General features: G+C 39.8%; 3 protein-coding genes across 5 annotated transcripts; all 3 read right to left on the bottom strand.

Annotated features, from left to right (window-relative positions):
* Nucleotides 1–211: 211 nt before the first annotated feature.
* LOC147521521 (transmembrane ascorbate ferrireductase 2-like) lies at nucleotides 212–3,003 on the bottom strand. Its single transcript, XM_086571326.1, has 4 exons — nucleotides 2,409–3,003; nucleotides 1,094–1,142; nucleotides 739–938; nucleotides 212–641 (listed from the first exon to the last, which is right to left on the bottom strand). Exons 1-4 carry the CDS (start codon nucleotides 2,553–2,555, stop codon nucleotides 348–350), a joined length of 690 nt encoding a protein of 229 aa, XP_086427452.1. The 5' UTR covers nucleotides 2,556–3,003; the 3' UTR covers nucleotides 212–347.
* A 1,802-nt stretch (nucleotides 3,004–4,805) lies between these two features.
* On the bottom strand, nucleotides 4,806–7,497 carry LOC147521522 (Cytochrome b561/ferric reductase transmembrane protein family). Its single transcript, XM_086571622.1, has 4 exons — nucleotides 7,074–7,497; nucleotides 6,937–6,988; nucleotides 6,507–6,703; nucleotides 4,806–5,172 (listed from the first exon to the last, which is right to left on the bottom strand). Exons 1-4 carry the CDS (start codon nucleotides 7,218–7,220, stop codon nucleotides 4,843–4,845), a joined length of 726 nt encoding a protein of 241 aa, XP_086427748.1. The 5' UTR covers nucleotides 7,221–7,497; the 3' UTR covers nucleotides 4,806–4,842.
* A 1,329-nt stretch (nucleotides 7,498–8,826) lies between these two features.
* Nucleotides 8,827–13,039, bottom strand: LOC147521523 (BED zinc finger and hAT dimerization domain-containing protein). 3 transcript variants are annotated; one of them, XM_086571536.1, is made up of 6 exons: nucleotides 12,511–13,039; nucleotides 12,361–12,437; nucleotides 11,698–11,766; nucleotides 11,220–11,435; nucleotides 10,088–10,962; nucleotides 8,827–9,987 (listed from the first exon to the last, which is right to left on the bottom strand). In XM_086571536.1, exons 3-6 carry the CDS (start codon nucleotides 11,735–11,737, stop codon nucleotides 9,073–9,075), a joined length of 2,046 nt encoding a protein of 681 aa, XP_086427662.1. In that variant the 5' UTR covers nucleotides 11,738–11,766; nucleotides 12,361–12,437; nucleotides 12,511–13,039; the 3' UTR covers nucleotides 8,827–9,072. The 3 variants fall into 3 exon arrangements, with proteins under 3 accessions (XP_086427662.1, XP_086427546.1, XP_086427597.1); XM_086571420.1 differs by having other exon boundaries at nucleotides 11,698–11,770; XM_086571471.1 differs by lacking the exon at nucleotides 12,361–12,437 and having other exon boundaries at nucleotides 11,698–11,770.
* Between the last annotated feature and the right edge of the window lie 3,455 nt (nucleotides 13,040–16,494).

Raw genomic sequence — 16,494 nt, forward strand, 5'->3', positions numbered from 1 at the left:
TAACTTACCATTACAAACGGTTTAATCTTGTTTAGGCCAGGCATTAACTTGACAACCTTAAACACCTCATTTTTGACAAATAATGCGGATGATTTGACAGATGCATGTCACACATGAGGAAGCACGCACAACCTATCTACTTGGTTATCGTTGGTGTGGAGCTGTATGTGACACCAACAGTTACAATGACTAGTCTAATTAGACGTGGGAAGATGGCTCGTTGTATGCGTTTATTTGAATGAATATAGAGTTTCATTGACACATTAAGTACAGACCCAATAGTTCGTATAAAAAAAGGATACAACATTTGGTTAACATGTAAATCAAATGGGCAGACATATCCATGGCTAGTCTGCTGCAACTCTGCTGCTAGCCACTGGAGCAATGACGACGAGGATAACAAATCCACCCAAAACAACAGTCAAGATACCCAAAGAATTAATCAACATAGCTTCACTTGAGTAGCGTGCTATTACTTTGTTACTTTGAAGAAAAGTGGCCTTCTCCAAAATTCCAGTAGCAGCAGTAGCAATAGCAAGAGCATATATATATATCCCAAAGAAGACGTGCCATGGCAACAACACAGTTCTAGTATTTCTGCCACCTCCGGGATACCAAAATGTTACGAATCCAGCGCCCCACTGAACCAGAAAAATAATAATATAAAGGATTGGCACAATTAACTAACAGATATATGAATGTATGTAACTGGACGACTGAGAGGATGTAGTAGAGGACCTGGATTCCGAACAGGATCAGACATGCTAGACCTAACCATGAGTGCAAGCTATAGAAATTATCAATGCCCTTATCGACGTGGAATTTCCAAGCAGCCCATAAACCAACAGTGCTTAAGCAAAAGGACAGGAACTGTAGTGTTAGATGGACCGTCTTTCTGAAACCTTTTGTTCCAGGGAATGTCTTGTATGCCAGCATGCCTGCAGTCACCAAAACAACATTTTAGGACTGATCGAAGAATATGTTAACGTCTTGTAGATAGTCACAAGGAATTAATACTGAAACAAAAACTTGAATCCATATCAAGCCATTTATCTGGAGCCCTTTATCCGAGATGATTAGAATCTTAGATTACCTTCACCATTTAAAATTATAAGCCCAATCACCATGAGTACAGGATGTACCTAGAAGGTCACAAAAGCAAACATTTCATCATATAAACCTCTTTTGATCACAGTTTTCAGATTCCTACAATATCATTGCATCTGTCATTACGCCTAATGAAATTACAACAGAACCACACGCTACTGAGACTGTCCACATAACTATTGATGCAATAATAGTCAATTAGCAAAAGTCAGAAATGAATTAACTTTGAAATAGGATATCCACGCATAGAATGGTTCAATTTAACACCTTAACGCCTGTTGCAGTTAGTGCATAAGTTATCAATCAAGTAATACAGTATTCCTGCAAAACTAGTTTAAGTTGCAAATTAAACGGTGGTATGCTGGCTTTATCCCAACTAATACATAAGTTTTCCCTCTCAATACAACATATCAGAAATTGTTGAAGACAGTACTACAATTAAAATGTTATTCAAAATAAAGTAGTTAAAAAAGTAAAAAGTTAATATGTTGTAAACTCGTATCTCCCTGAAAATGCTGAACCACCAATGAGGATGATTCCGCAACTCTGCCAAATCAAATTCTAATTTCCCCAGCATTTTTTTTAGGGACATACATATTTCCACTTATCCTCAAATTTCCCATGACACAAGAATAAGTGTCATGGTATATGTCAGAGAAATGTAGATAAAAACATAACAAGTGTTTCTTACTGAAGTAAGACTACAAGTGTTAATTCCAATCTAATTCATCACAAAGATCTGTTAATCAATGTCTTAAAGTTCATTTACAGAGTCATACTGACTCATACTTGATAATCTGTTTTATTAAAACAGTCTTTTTTATCTTGGCACAATCTATAGCAATCTACATCTGCAGGGAAAGTATCACAAAAAGGGAGTTCCTTCCTAGTAATTAGAACCCTAATCTTCAATCAAATCCCCCCTTTTTCTTTCTGGCTCAGCAGATAGGCGAGTACATCATCAAATTTGTTCACTCCTCTTTGCATTTGTTTCTATTTATAATACTTGTAAAAATAGAAGTATAGAATATGTGATCAAATCTTCTTCAAATCTCCCAGGCAATTTTTTATGATACACAGAGGTGTTTAGTGATAAATAAGGTTGGACATAGTTAACACCATGACATGATTTTTGTGCAATGGATAATTAATCTCCATTTAACCAAGTAATTAAAATCAAAAGATTTGCAGCAATATATAGTAAACACTTATATTAAAAACTACATAATTAAGCTTATACAAGGGAATTAATAGGTTATTATTCTCAAAATTTACTATGAAAGAGGGAGAGAGAGAATTACATTGAAGATGAGATCTTTGTTATCAGAAACAAGAGCTAATCCTCCTCTGTAGTGCAAAGTCCAAGTAAGAACTAGAGTCAACACCATCACTTCTACTGATCGCACCCCAACTAGAACCATTGACAATCGAACCACTGGAACCCCCATTTGTTGATTAATTAAGACGGGAGAGTTGTGTGGTTGATTCTTTTTTAAATCAATTGAGTGAAGGGAGAGAAGTCAAATATATTCTTTGGAAAAAAAAATTACATCCGAATAACTTTTTATTAACCAGTTAAAAAGTTTGAAAATTCGGGTTCACTGATCATTTTGCAACAATTGATAGATTCAAACAATGATACAATATTCAAGTTTCAACGTCAAGAAACTCTCACTTTATTCTCATGCGTAGTAGTCAAAGAACTTGTGAACATAACCATGCACGCCATAGTTGTTTCTAAGGAACTGAACTAAACTTGACCCTGTCTGATCCAAGACCGTTGCCTTAATTTGTACCGACCAAGATTGCACACCACAAGTCACTTTTTTCATGATCGAGTATACTCATCATCAGAGCCCGAAGAGATGCATTTCCAGTCTTTAACTTCAATATGCTATCTAAGCGAGTTCAAAACCAGCGAATGATCTAAGTCCTTGATTTGCACAATGTTAGGCACGTTTTCCTTTCGTCCATTTGTCCCAACGTAGACGAGGCGAGAAATATGATTAGGCCACAGGCCTATCACAGTTTATTAAGTACATATATCATCTCCTCCATATAACACTGTAATGCCAGAACTCTGAATTGAAAGCATGAGAATTAGCACATTCAAAAATTTCTATTACTTTTATCTTATGTTAGTATCTGCAAGAGATAAAAGGTTTGTTACATATACAGTACGTGCTTGCTGGAATGTTCCATTCCTGTCTCCTCGACCATAGTAAGTAGATTCCAACTCTGAACGAGGCGAGCTTCCTCGACACTTGACAAAGAAGGGGAAGGCAATCAAGGCTTGGTCATCACGCGCTAGCACAAATAGTACACAAAGACAAAGGTCCAAGGTGTTTGTGATTTGTGAATAGCTAAGCTATATTATGAGGCCTCAAAGTCATCTTTGTTCATGATAGATTAGTAAGGCAAATGAGAGCATATGTGGTTACGTAATGTATTATGTACCTATTGGTGATATAGTATTCATTTACTTATCCAGTGACGGAGCGGTCGGAGCCAGAATTCTGCCGTCAAACTCTATCACGTATGCCAATGGAGGCATAATTCAGTTTCATCTGAGAGATTAGCTGCCTTTTATTATTTGCCGATTTTGCCCAATTTTATTACCAATCAATAACTAGTTGCACGCATTTATTATTAGACTCTGCATAGTATTATGATATAATTGACGGCCACATTCATGTAATAGACTTGGATTCTTTGTTTACCAAAAAAAAAGACTTGGATTCTTTACACACTGATGCGAGCGAAGTAAGCGAACAACTGATTAACTTAAGAAATAATCACCAAAAAAAAAATACAATAAACTTTGCATGTTGTTTCAAAACATACAACTTGCTTTATTTTAATTCGAAATATTGAAACGAACTTTCAATTTGTATCAACGTAATTCCCTATATAATTAATCCTACAAGGTTTATGATTCATCAACCTTGAATTAATCAGTGAGCTTATCAGCGCATGTGAATTCTTATATTGACTTTGGAAAGGGCGCTACATTGCCAGAATTCCAATCCCTGATATTTGTAGGTTCTTTGTTACCTGGTTTGTACATGCGCCCTTCTCATGTACGCCATAAAGATTTTTTGTTTTTTCCAGACACTGTTATTAAAGTTTTGGCTTTTTTTTTTTTTTGTCTTATGGAATCTAAACACAATATTGGAACATGATTAATTCAGTCAGAGAAGAGTGGCTGAGTATGCTTAGCAAGTTTAATAAGAGCAAGTAACGGAGTCTACCTCTGGACTGAAACGATATTGTAAGTTATAATGATCATTTACAAATTACAATTGCTTCCATGAAGGCTATTTCTGACAAATGGCGCCCAAAATGCTAGAATGCTACTGGTAGTTGCCTCCTAGAGGTATTATGAAGACAAATGCAGATGGGGCTGCCAGAGGCAATCCGGGCATAGCAGGACGGGGAGTGGTCTTCAGGGATCATGACGGTACAGTCAAAGGCACTTACATAGGAGGACTATGAGTGGCAACGAACTATGAGGCAGAATGCACAGCTATCATAGAGGGCTTAAACATGGCAAATCAGCAAGGGTGGCAACACATATGGGTAGACACTGATTCGGCTGCAGCTGCAGAAAGCATTTCAAGTGCACTTGAACAATGATACAACTTTCCAATCTGAATTATAACCTCGCTTCTTGGCGCTTACAGCCTTGTAACTTGCTATTCACATTTAAATGAACTTTTATAATTAAAAAAATGACTATTCATCGAGAGATAAACGCTTCGTATTTGAGTACATGAGTTTGGCAGGAAGGGTTTGATGCCTTGGAGAAACAGCAGCTAAGATTATAACCCCACTAAGCAAAGCCAACCCAAGTCCTAAACAATTAACTATTATGGATTCAGGGGAATGTTTCAAGACTGTCCCCCTTGTTTGTAGAAATGTGAGCTTCTCTAAGAGCCCTGTTTCTGCTGTTGCAATGGCTAATCCATACGTATAAAGTCCCAGAAAAACGTGCCAGGGCAAGATCCTTAGTCTTGTCGAACGCATCTCTCCACGATGCCAAAAGCTCAAGAACCCCAGCAACCACTAGAATACAAAAAGAGAAAGAAAACTTCCTATTAGTGTTGGATTGCATGTATAAACTTCACCCTTAAACAAACAAAATATGTGTAAAACTTCGTTGTAGGAGACTATACAATGTTACAACTGTTTACTTAGAACAAATTCTAAGTAAACAGTTGTAACATTGTATAGTCTCCTACAAGTTCTGAGCTAAGTTCCTAACATAATGAAATCGGAGTCCTCAGTACCTCTTTGCAGTGGATACATGTGCAGTGACCAATGTGGCAATATTATGAAATCTGAGCTTAGTGTGCAACAAATGAAATCTGGAAGTTCTTCCCAACATTTTCCGATCTCATTGAGCAACAAAAAATTGTCTGCCTATGTACCAACTAGTCAACTATTACCAAGTGCCACTGGGATCAGATTTCATACCAGCTATAAACTGTGCAGTAAGAGCATCTTTAGGAGTGATATCAACCTAGCATCAAACACCAAATTTCCAACAATTTGGTGTTTTTTCAACTTCAGTAGAGTCACATGTTGAATGTTGATGAAAACACTAAAAAAACACCAAACCAAACACCAAATCGAACAATATTTGGTTCTAGGTTTGGTGTTGTATCAAATCACTCACGCGGTTTTGCCAACACCGCGTGGGCTTGGGCTTCTAATTGGTTTTATATAGCGCCGCGCTAGAGATTGGGAAAGAAAAAAAAGAAAAAAGTTTATGTGCGATACATGACGCGGTTTTCTCAAAACCGCATGGGCTTTAGTGGCGCGGTTTTTCCAAAAACCGCGTGGGCTATATGACGCGGTTTATCCAAAACCGCGTAGTTTGATGTCGAAAATTTAATGTTACTCCTAAAATTGTTTGGTGTTTTTTTGATTTGGTGTTTGTTTTGTTCAAAATTTTGGTGTTTTTTTGGTAGCTCTCCTAAAGATGCTCTAATAGCCCAAGGGCAACTGAGCAAGATACATATATCACTGGAAGTTCAAGTTTCAAACTGCATACTGCATTCCGCATTTCCGCATTGCATATTGGGATTTAGCCTTTGGGGGCATCTTCCTGAGGAAAAGCAAGGAAATTGTATTTGGGCTAGACTGGATCACATATTCACTACAGTATCAACTGGACCAAAATAGCCCAGAGCATAATGCATCCTTGTCACTTTGTCAGCCATTAGCCTATTATACTAATCCAAGATTTCAAGTTGAAAGTTCAAAACTTGAACCACCATATTATAATGCATATTTTAACATCTAATCATTCTTCTTCATGACAAAATGCATATATAATAATAATTTTTAAACCGTTTCTAAATTAGGCAAGAAAATGAAGAGAAAGAAGAACAAACCTGAGCTCCAAACAATGAAACACAGATCAAACCCATCCAAGAATGTAGACTATAAAAATTAGCCACAATCCCATTTTCCCCATAAAACTTAGTCCAAATTCCGAAAATCCCACAAGCCAAAGCTACTCCTTGCAGACATAGATGCACTGATTTCTTCAAACTCCTTGATCCTGGCAACCATCTATGCACTAAAATAGCTGAAACACAAAATCCAAAAACATGAAATTGATTTTCTCTAAATAGTACTCAATTAGCTCAAACAAAATATGAGCAAATGGGTTTCTAATTGCATTTTCTCTTAAAACAGTAGTAAAACATAGCCAAACACAAAACTAACCAAAATAATTAGATGAGAATATTATCAATTTTGTCATAAATAGACCACATTAATGATTAATCACTTAGATATTGTATGTAAGTGAGTCTATACCTTCACCACTGATGAGTATAAAACCAATCACCATTAGAAGGGGATGAAGTATCTGCAAGAATAGTGAAGCCCTTATCACCAAAAGAAGTTAATATTCCAATATAATTACAAAAATGAAGAGAAACAGAGTTGCTTACAGAGTAAATAAGATTCTGTGGATTGTGAAGAGGAATGAAGCTTGTTTGGAAATTAAGAGCCCACATAACAACAAGTAGAGCAACTACTAGACCTGAAACTCTAGCAAATATAAGAAGTGGAAGTATTGCAGGTGACTCAGATGCCATTGTTGCAATGGAACTTCTGAGAGTGAGAGTGAGAGTGTGATGTGGATCTGATCCAGTGACGCTCTTTTTGTTTTTTCAAGAATGATTGCTTGTCCGTACGTACCAACCTGTTTTCTGTATAAGCTGCTGCATTGACATTTCATTTGTCAACTTTCCTAATCAACACTCAAACTAATTACTTTGTTAATCATGTTCTAAGCTTCTAGCAATATATTAAAGCATGTGATCACATCTTATGATCTTAGACAATTCTCAAGATAATATGCAAAATGAGGAATGATTTATAGTTTTCGACTAATCCTATGCATATACAGTTATACACATCTTATCTTGAGATTTTTCAAAGCTGAATGATGAATTGATGAGGCAGTATTGAACCTTTTTTTTTTTATTAGAGCGCACAAAGTTGAGGTCGGTTATGTATAGTTAATGGCGTAGTGCACCATGAGGTAGTATTCAACTGTTCAACTTTTTCTTCTCTTCAGTTTTTTAATGCTACCGACAAATAGTGCAAAAATGAACTCAAGGAGATCATAATCCCATAACTTTATAACATATGCCATTGGACTATACAGTAAAATCTAGCTACAGTGCTACTATTTCTAAATCTCTAATATGATCAAATGGAATAATGAAAAGGAATTAAAGGATTGGCTGTGGAGTTTTGTTATTCACCCTCTAACTTGTGAACACCGATAATTTATATAAGACGTGTTAGAATAATAATCACACTGAAAACGACATTTCAACATAATCAATAGGCCTAGTGATAGCAACTGGCATGGACTTAAGTCTTAAATGTACTGTACTTACTATTTTGGGATAGCCTGACTGGAAATGAGAAAACAAAAATTGCTACAAAAGGCTAACAAACGTAAGTAATAGTGGTGTAACTAATACCACTTGGGCATTCTTTGGCAAGCAAGATGATAAACGGGCCACTTAAGGGGGCAGGTGATACTGATCTTGAAACTACTCCCTGGTTAAGTGACTTCTTACCATTTTTTGTGTCCGATTCAAGATCATCAGGTAGTGCAATGCAACGATAAGTAGCACCTGGACTCTTCTTCATGTAGCTCAGAAATTGCAGTAGCTAGCTTAACCCATAAATGACCAGCCCAATTGGAGCACTTAAGTGTGGCAAGACATTTCCTTAGCCATAATGCTTTGTATTAAGTAATATGCTTATAAAAACATTGAGATTTGAGAAAGCAACGTGATTGAAACTCTTTTCTCTTTTCTTTTGCGAGCTTCTATAACAGTAAAAACATAAATTATGCTTCAGACGCACAACAGGAGGTGTTGGCACTAAACCACCATTGTCAGTTAACCCCACAAATTCTTGCCCTATAGCACACAAGCTCTTGTATATGTTGTTTCCAGTTCTAAAGAAAGTGACATTTAGTAACTCAATTTGATATGTTATCTAAAGACTTAAAGAGAATACCACAATTCGCTTTATAGATTGTTTTCTCTTTATTGTCCATGGGTGTGTGCAACGTGTATACCCAGCAGAGCTGTTATTTCCGCCAAATGACCTGTTTGCCAAGCAGCAGGCGTGCTTATTTTGTATGCCTTGTAAATTCCTCGATCACATGCATTATCCTAATTTCAACTATCAGCTCCTTCATTCTTGTTAGCGTTTGCGTCAATAGTATATGTACATCAATACAGAACTCTCTCACTTGATACATACTGATACAACCAAGATATATCAACCCTCCTGCTCTACAGATTACATTTCCAGACCCTGAATATGACACGATTGTCAAGAATCTAATCTGTTCTGAGCTCTTCAAAAGGCTAGAACACCATCTTCTGAGGTCGTTAAATACTAACACACAGTTTATCCTTAATTAGTTTTATTCTCGGAAACTGCAGTGCCGTTATCAGTCACAGCAGAAGCAGATTCCATCAGCTTGTCACAGTCAATCTCAGTTGATCGATACTTCAACTTGAATCCACTATTGGTCCACGACTGTGTACACAAGATGGCTTGCATACTTGCATGAGGCAAACATAGCCGTTGCTTATCAATCTCATCACCTTTGCCACAGAATAGCTCTTCAGGCGATACTGCTGTTGCTTGCATTGCCAGAAAATCTCGAGCCATGACAGAGAGCTTTGGATACCGTGTAGTGTTTCCCTTCCACCAGTCCAACACATCTGTGGTAAAGGGAGCCGGAGGTTCAGAAAGATACTGTGTGAGTTCATCTGTACTTGTGCTTGTGTTTACTTTGCGCCTCTTCCTAGCAATTTCCTCTGCAAAAGAAACACTGCCACCATCTTCATTTTCCTGGGCACTATAGCCATTAGTTATAGCTGGGAAAAGACTGCTCGAGTAGTTTCTCAAAAAATGGCTCCTTGCATCCTCTAGATTGCTATCTGAATTTAAATTCTCCGGCACAAGCTCAGTTTTGATCCTTGGATCAAGAATCGCAGCCATGTATGTGAAGACATTATATACCTGGCTGCTATAACTCCTGGCCTTTTTAGCCATGTCATCAGCCGTACTCTTCAGCCAGTCCGGGGTGTGTCGCGAGTCTCTGCAGGAGGCAATCATCTCAATAACATGGTCCATGAAGAAGAGGACTAGGCCTACCGTTGGGACTTTACTTGTGCAGATGTTGTTTGTAGTCTTGTAGAACGGCTCCAGGTATGCATGCATTATATTCATATTGCTTCTTTCTGCAGGGTTCAGCAGCACATTCCTACTCCCCAGAGCGTCTTCATGCCTCCTGATAACACCATCTATTGATTTGCTTGCCTGTACAGTAGATATATTACCATATCATGGTTGGTGATACTTACTCTTTGATATATCAACATACTAAGATGGCAGTAAAACTGACAGCAGTGTGAAATACCTTGCGCACAATATCAAGCATAGTGTAACTGCCACTCCATCGAGTCGAAGTATCGATTGGGAACTTCCAGGAGCCTTCTTGATAAGCCGCTGTTATTTGCTTGAAATCCTCGGAGATCTCTGGAGATGTATTCATCACAAGTACAAATTCACGGATTTTCGATATCACTGGTTTTGCTGTTCTCAAACCATCCTCTATGATCAAGTTCAGTGTCCGAGCAGCACATGGAATGTAACACAAGGACCCCGTCTTTTGACCATCCGAATCCTCTTTAGTAAGTGTGTGGCAGGCATTGAAAGCATTCTGACTGTTATCATGAGTGCAGCAAAGAATCCTTTTCTCAATGTTGTACATCTTGAGTACTTTTAACAGGGTGTGATAGATGTCAGTTCCGCAACATGGGTAAGGAATGTGACAAATATCGAGCAGAATCTTACGAAGAACCCAGTTCTCATCAATCCAGTGGCCTGTCACGCTCATATAGAAGACTTGCTCGTAGGAGGTCCAGAAATCGAGTGTGATGGAAATTTTAGACTTAATCTGTTCCATAGATGTCCTTACATTTTCCCTCATGCCCCTGAACACATCCAGGATGACGGTTTGGAACTTTTCAACTGACCAAATCTTGACCAATGAATTAACAAATTTAAAAGAGTTTGCTAGCCACTCATCGTCAAGGGTGGCAGGAGGATGGGACGCTCCAATAAGCCATTTGAGAAGTAGCCAATTCAGATGGTCCAAATCCACTGATGCAGGTTTAGGTTGAGATTGGTGCTTCCTAATCACACTGGTGACCTGTTGCACTGGATTTGCAATAACATCACCCATTTTATCATAGCCGGGATGGCGATGACTCAAGTGTCTTCCCAAATTTCCTTCATACCAATGAAGCGAGAATTAGCTGAAGCTTCAAATAGTTATTAAATATGACCTTAATATCTTTTCTGTTTTATCATAGTTTTTAGCAATACCTCTCAAAATATCATGAACAGCAAAGGAAAAATGATAGCTGATTCATGTTCTAATGTTGGATCAGTATCATTTCAAATTGTTTACCGTCAGAGGCAACTTCTTTCTTCGAATGATGAAAGATTGAAATATCATGAGCTTTTACTAAATGCACGAAGATTACCAGTGGCTGTTGCAATAGAATAGCTTTGCTTGCAGAACTTGCAGCTTCGACTCTTTCCATCAGGAGCAGTTTCAAAGAACTTGAGATAAACTGAAGTCATAGTCTTCTTTCTTGGTTTCACTGCAGAAGTTGTGTTTGCCTTCTCTGAAGATGCCAGAGTAATAACAGTTGGATCTATTGCTGATACTATTTCCATTATGGTTCTGGGTTCAGTATCTGAGCACAGCCTCACAACAATAAGTGAACCATTAGCAGACCAATATGAAAATTTAGTTGTACAGACCACTATTCAAATTTTGTCAGGAAAAACGCAAAATACCAGCTAATATTATACTCTTACGCCAAGAAGGCGACACCTGTCACATTGACCCAAGGAATAATATGAATGAGATCTTTACTTTTGATATCTCAACATGCTAGTCCAAGCCAACAAGTTTTAAGCTAGCATAAGGGTAAGCACGAGTTGTTCATTAAGTACCTTTTACACTTTGAATTGCGGTAGTAACATTCCAATCCATTGGCTGCCCCGTTTTGGTATTGGTTGTTCCTGTCTGATGATCCAGTCACACATGTAAGGCAAGCACTTGTATGTTCAGATATAAAGCAAAAAAAGGCAAAAAAAAAAAAAATGATTTCTACAAAGGTAATGAAAGACGGAGATAAAGTCACAAAACGAACTAATATTCTCAGCATCGGTACCAGTTCAAGTTAACAATTATTCTAGAATGTGTGATGTTATCCATGTCTCAGACCTCTCTAAACTATCTCGACCAAAATATGTAGTATGTGTGCCATGTCCCAGACTGTTGGTAAACTCTTCTCTACAGCTCTACCGACTACTGTCGTGTAGGGAACTCTACAACTTAGAAAGGTAATAAGTATATCAACATAAGCAAGTACTTCCCCAGTTCTTGCTTTTAGGATGCTTTCTGATTTTATGTCAAAACTCAACTCCTAATACCACCCCCCCACTAAGCAGAAAATCCTAAAGTAAGTTAGGGAGTGTTCACTGTTCAGCATTCTCCATAACAAGTTAAATGCCCACATATCATTTTTGTTACTAAACATTGGTTTCATCTTTCATCCTTGTTTTTTTTAACAAAACATTTCATTCATGTTCAGTAAAGAATAAAACTTTAACCTCAAAATTCATGATAGCAAGTAGTTTGGTTCGAAAAGATTGCCAATCTCCCTCTGTGTTCCAAAAGCCACTACAATCTAATAAAACACAAGAAATTAATAATAACATCACTTCCAGTAAATGAAAAACATCAAATTTACGAGTACTAACCATGAAAACATTGATGAATATGGAGCCGGATCAGAGAGACAGGAAGAAAAATGGACTGAGCCGAATCGGAGCTGTGACTGAGCCGGGACGGAGCCGGTCGAGAAAGGAGGAGATGAAGAGAGAATAAGGGTGTTTGCAGAGAGAAGAGATGGAGCCGAGATCTGAGCCGATCTGAGCCGAGAGAGAAGAAACTAGGCAGTTTTTAGGAAGAAGGCTTTTTTTTAGTCTAACAAACAACAGAGCCGCGCGCGACGCTGAGAGTTGAGATATGAGGAGCGGTTTTAATTTTTTTTTATTTTGGAGGAGTTGACGCCTTTTTCACGGCTCAACTCGAGGACGCAATTGTTTATGAATTATGAGAGAGAGAGAGAGTGCCTTATTGGTGGCTTGGCTGTGTGGTTGGAGTGGAGTGGAGTGGAGCATAGCATGTGATTTTGGTCGGCTCAAAAAACTTAAATTGTTGGGTGGTCAGTCATTTGGTTCAGGTGTCTGACATGAGCCGCTTGCTTTTTGCAAAGCTCAACTTAAACTAACATGCTAAACTCTTTTTTAAAAATGTACTCACTTTGAGGGACGCCTAACCACCCAACAAGGTCATGCCACTTACTTCATTTTCTGAGTTGCATACACTTTTTGTCTTGAGAATTAGTTAAGTTTTGGTGCCTCCAAAATCCAAATACTACTGCAGATTTAGATTTAGTGTCCAATTGTTATATGAGTTTTAAAAATTTACATTTAAGATATATATATTTTTTATGGTAGCATTTAAGATCTAACTATTGATTAATTCTTCAATTTTTCTTGTGCAAAGTGCAAACGGATGCGAAACCTAAATAGCAGTATAGAGTGGCCAAATTATGAATATTGAACTTGATAAAAGCTTTTTGAACCATATATTATATACTGAGTAACCGTACATCCAAATTCACCAAAAAGATACAGAAACTTTGTATATCTTCACCATGTCATTGTCAACAAATTTCACCTACTAAATGAGAGAAAGACAGCAGCAAACAGAAAGGTGTTGTCGTGTTGAGGACACCTTGGGTATAAAAAACTGAAGACACAAAAAGTAATCTCAATCTTTACGTATGAAGAGAGGTAATGACATGGGCTGAAATTATATACAAATTTTGTACGCACCAACGCCACTCTGATGTGAACACCAATTTCCTTTGTTTGGTCATAATGTTTTTTTTTCTTAGCTCATGTGTACACCCTACAACGGGTTAACCCATGGCCCAACCACCCTGTAGGGGAGTGATATTCTCCATCCAGAACGCGCATAACATGGTGGAAATGACACATTGACCTGTGGATCCAGGTCGCATCCATGAGCTAATAGAACGATACTAACAGGTCGCAGTATCACGCGAACTACGCTAGGAAAGTGACTCAGATACCCCTTCCATAAGCAATCATGACTAAAGGTGTACTTGCACATATATTGGCCGTCAGCCACTGGTCACGGCCGCAAGCTACTTGTATAGACTGACACTCCACATCATTCTGGCCAGACCTATGAGGGCGGTTCTCACATGTTACCCTGATCTCCACCCCTCGTTTGGGATATCCTTTACACGTGGTGGGCAAGGATACACTCTCGATATCTATAAATACATCTCCTATGAACTACGCCAGACCTGATTCTACTCTCCCCACAAGAACCTAGAGTAAGATACGTAGGCAGTTCACTCTCAAGACAAACTCGGTCCATCCAAAAACCTATTCCAGTCTCCCATCAACTGTTTGTAAGGGAAAGCTAAATCACACCTTTACATTGGCGCCATCTGTGGTCTCGATTTCTTGAGAAACCAAACCACTTCCAAACAAATCAGTAAACAAAACTCTCAAGCCCACGAAGCATGGCAAGCTTCGAAGCTCAACTCCACATGCTAGCGGAGACAATTAGGCCGCGAACGAAAGTAAATAACTCAGCTCAGGCAGGAAAACGTTACACTACGTGCACAAGTGGATACACAGAACCCACTAGGTGCCACCGCTGAGGACGACATCATCAACGTCAGTCAACAGATCAACGAGCTGAGCCAAAGGCTCGACAAAAATGCAGTAAAGAAATACTCCACCCTGATAGTGCAAAAGATGTTGAAAACCTACCGCGCATCTCCATTTGCTGCTGAGCTACTCCGCAAGATCTCTCCTCCAGATTTCGTCCAACCATGGTTTCCAATGTACGATGGCCGTACATGCCCAGGCCAGCATATAGCTCGGTATGTTTAAAGTCTAGCACTCTACAGTGCACCAGAGTTCGACCACCTTCATTGCAGACTATTTCCCGCTAGTCTAAAAGATGACCCACTCAAGTGGTTCTTCTCCCTTGAGGCCGACTCGATAAAGAACTTCGAACAGCTCACCGACCTATTCGCAAGCCAATACGTCCATAATGAGGGCGTAAAAAGGGCGATCTCGATTAAGCTTTTCGGCTTACACTTCGGCAAGGAGGAAACATTCGCTCCTTCTTAAGTCGGTTCAAAACCGAACTATTAGACATGGAGAGTGGCCTCAAAGAGTCATTCGCCGGTGGCTTTCACAAACGCCGCCGCATGCCGTAACATTGCGCCACCGTGTCGCTCCCGAAAGAAACCGAACGTTGGCGAAGCTATATGCTCGAAGTCGACAGTACATCAAGTTACAAGAAGGTTTGAAAAATCGAACCAAGAGGAAGAAGAAGTAGAAGAAGGAAAGTTTACGCAGGTATCGCCATCCTCTAAAAACGACCCGGCAACAAGGGCAGCCCTCCAAACTCAAAGCGAGCAATGACCGAAATTCGCCATACTCACCGGATCTCCTAGTTACATACTAGAGAAGATCAAACGAAATCTACTACCGACCGAGATCGGACAACCGGCGACGTCGCCCGACCCGACCCTCTATCATCGCTTTCCACCGAAGCTAGATGCCATGAGACCGACGTATCTTTGGGGCTCAAGCATTACTTGCAGGATCTCATAGAAGCCGGACACATCAAGCAATATAATACACCAACATACCCGATGGCGACCTGCGCCATAAGCTCATGGCCCGTAGAGTACGAATGGCGGATCCCCCCCTCGACGTAGCGATCAGAGGACCCAAGGTTGCTCTCACAAAGCAGAGGCGTTCTCGGACCGCCTCGCCAAGATCGCCGCCAACCGCCAACGTGTCGAGAATACTGACGTAACCATTCACATGATCACACTTCGGATGATTCTCGTTTCCACATCTAGAGAAAAAGAAGGCGCTGCTTACCTTCATGAAGTTTACAACTTTTCGTCAGTTTCGCACTGCATTTGCACGCAATTCGGGACGCAGTCGAGATATCACCTTCTGAGGCCGACCTCAACAAGGTTTGCCTCCCCGCGACAACGACACACTCGTGGTCCACGCCAAAATCAGCGACCGGGCCCGTCAAGCGAAGTTTTAATAGATCCCGGCAGCTCGTCGCGATGTTTTGTTCTACCATACCATCCAAGAAATGAACTCCTCGCCAAAATCGGTCTTCATAGACCCGATCGCTCTCTTTGGATTCAATGGGTCCAGGTCGACCCGATGGGAGACATCATACTCCCAGATATCGGCTCTCCCGAAGACAAGGTCGCCTTCAACACGCATTTTAGCGTCCTTCGATACCAAGTCGCCCTACAACACTATTTTAGGACGACGATGGATCCATCGATGCGCGCGATTGCCTTCCATTGCATCGTGATCCGCTTTCCTGGCCCTAGAGGAATGATGGAGTTTCGGAGCAACCAGCTCGAGGCCTATCAATGTAACCAGATCATCGCAGCGAACAAGACCACCGAATCTCCCATCAGCGTCAGAAACGAGCCCAACAGCTATACGATGGCCAAAGACTTAGTGGTCGAGGTCAGAACCAACGTCCCAAAGCAAAACGCTGGGGGCTCCAACAAGAACCTCCTCCTACCAGCCCGGACCCCGAGCTACACTAGGGCAGCAGGTGTCCCCGCATTACAGATCCTAGAT

This window comes from Coptis chinensis, chromosome 1, assembly GCF_015680905.1.
Source record: "Coptis chinensis isolate HL-2020 chromosome 1, ASM1568090v1, whole genome shotgun sequence".
Classification (NCBI taxonomy): Eukaryota; Viridiplantae; Streptophyta; class Magnoliopsida; order Ranunculales; family Ranunculaceae; genus Coptis; species Coptis chinensis.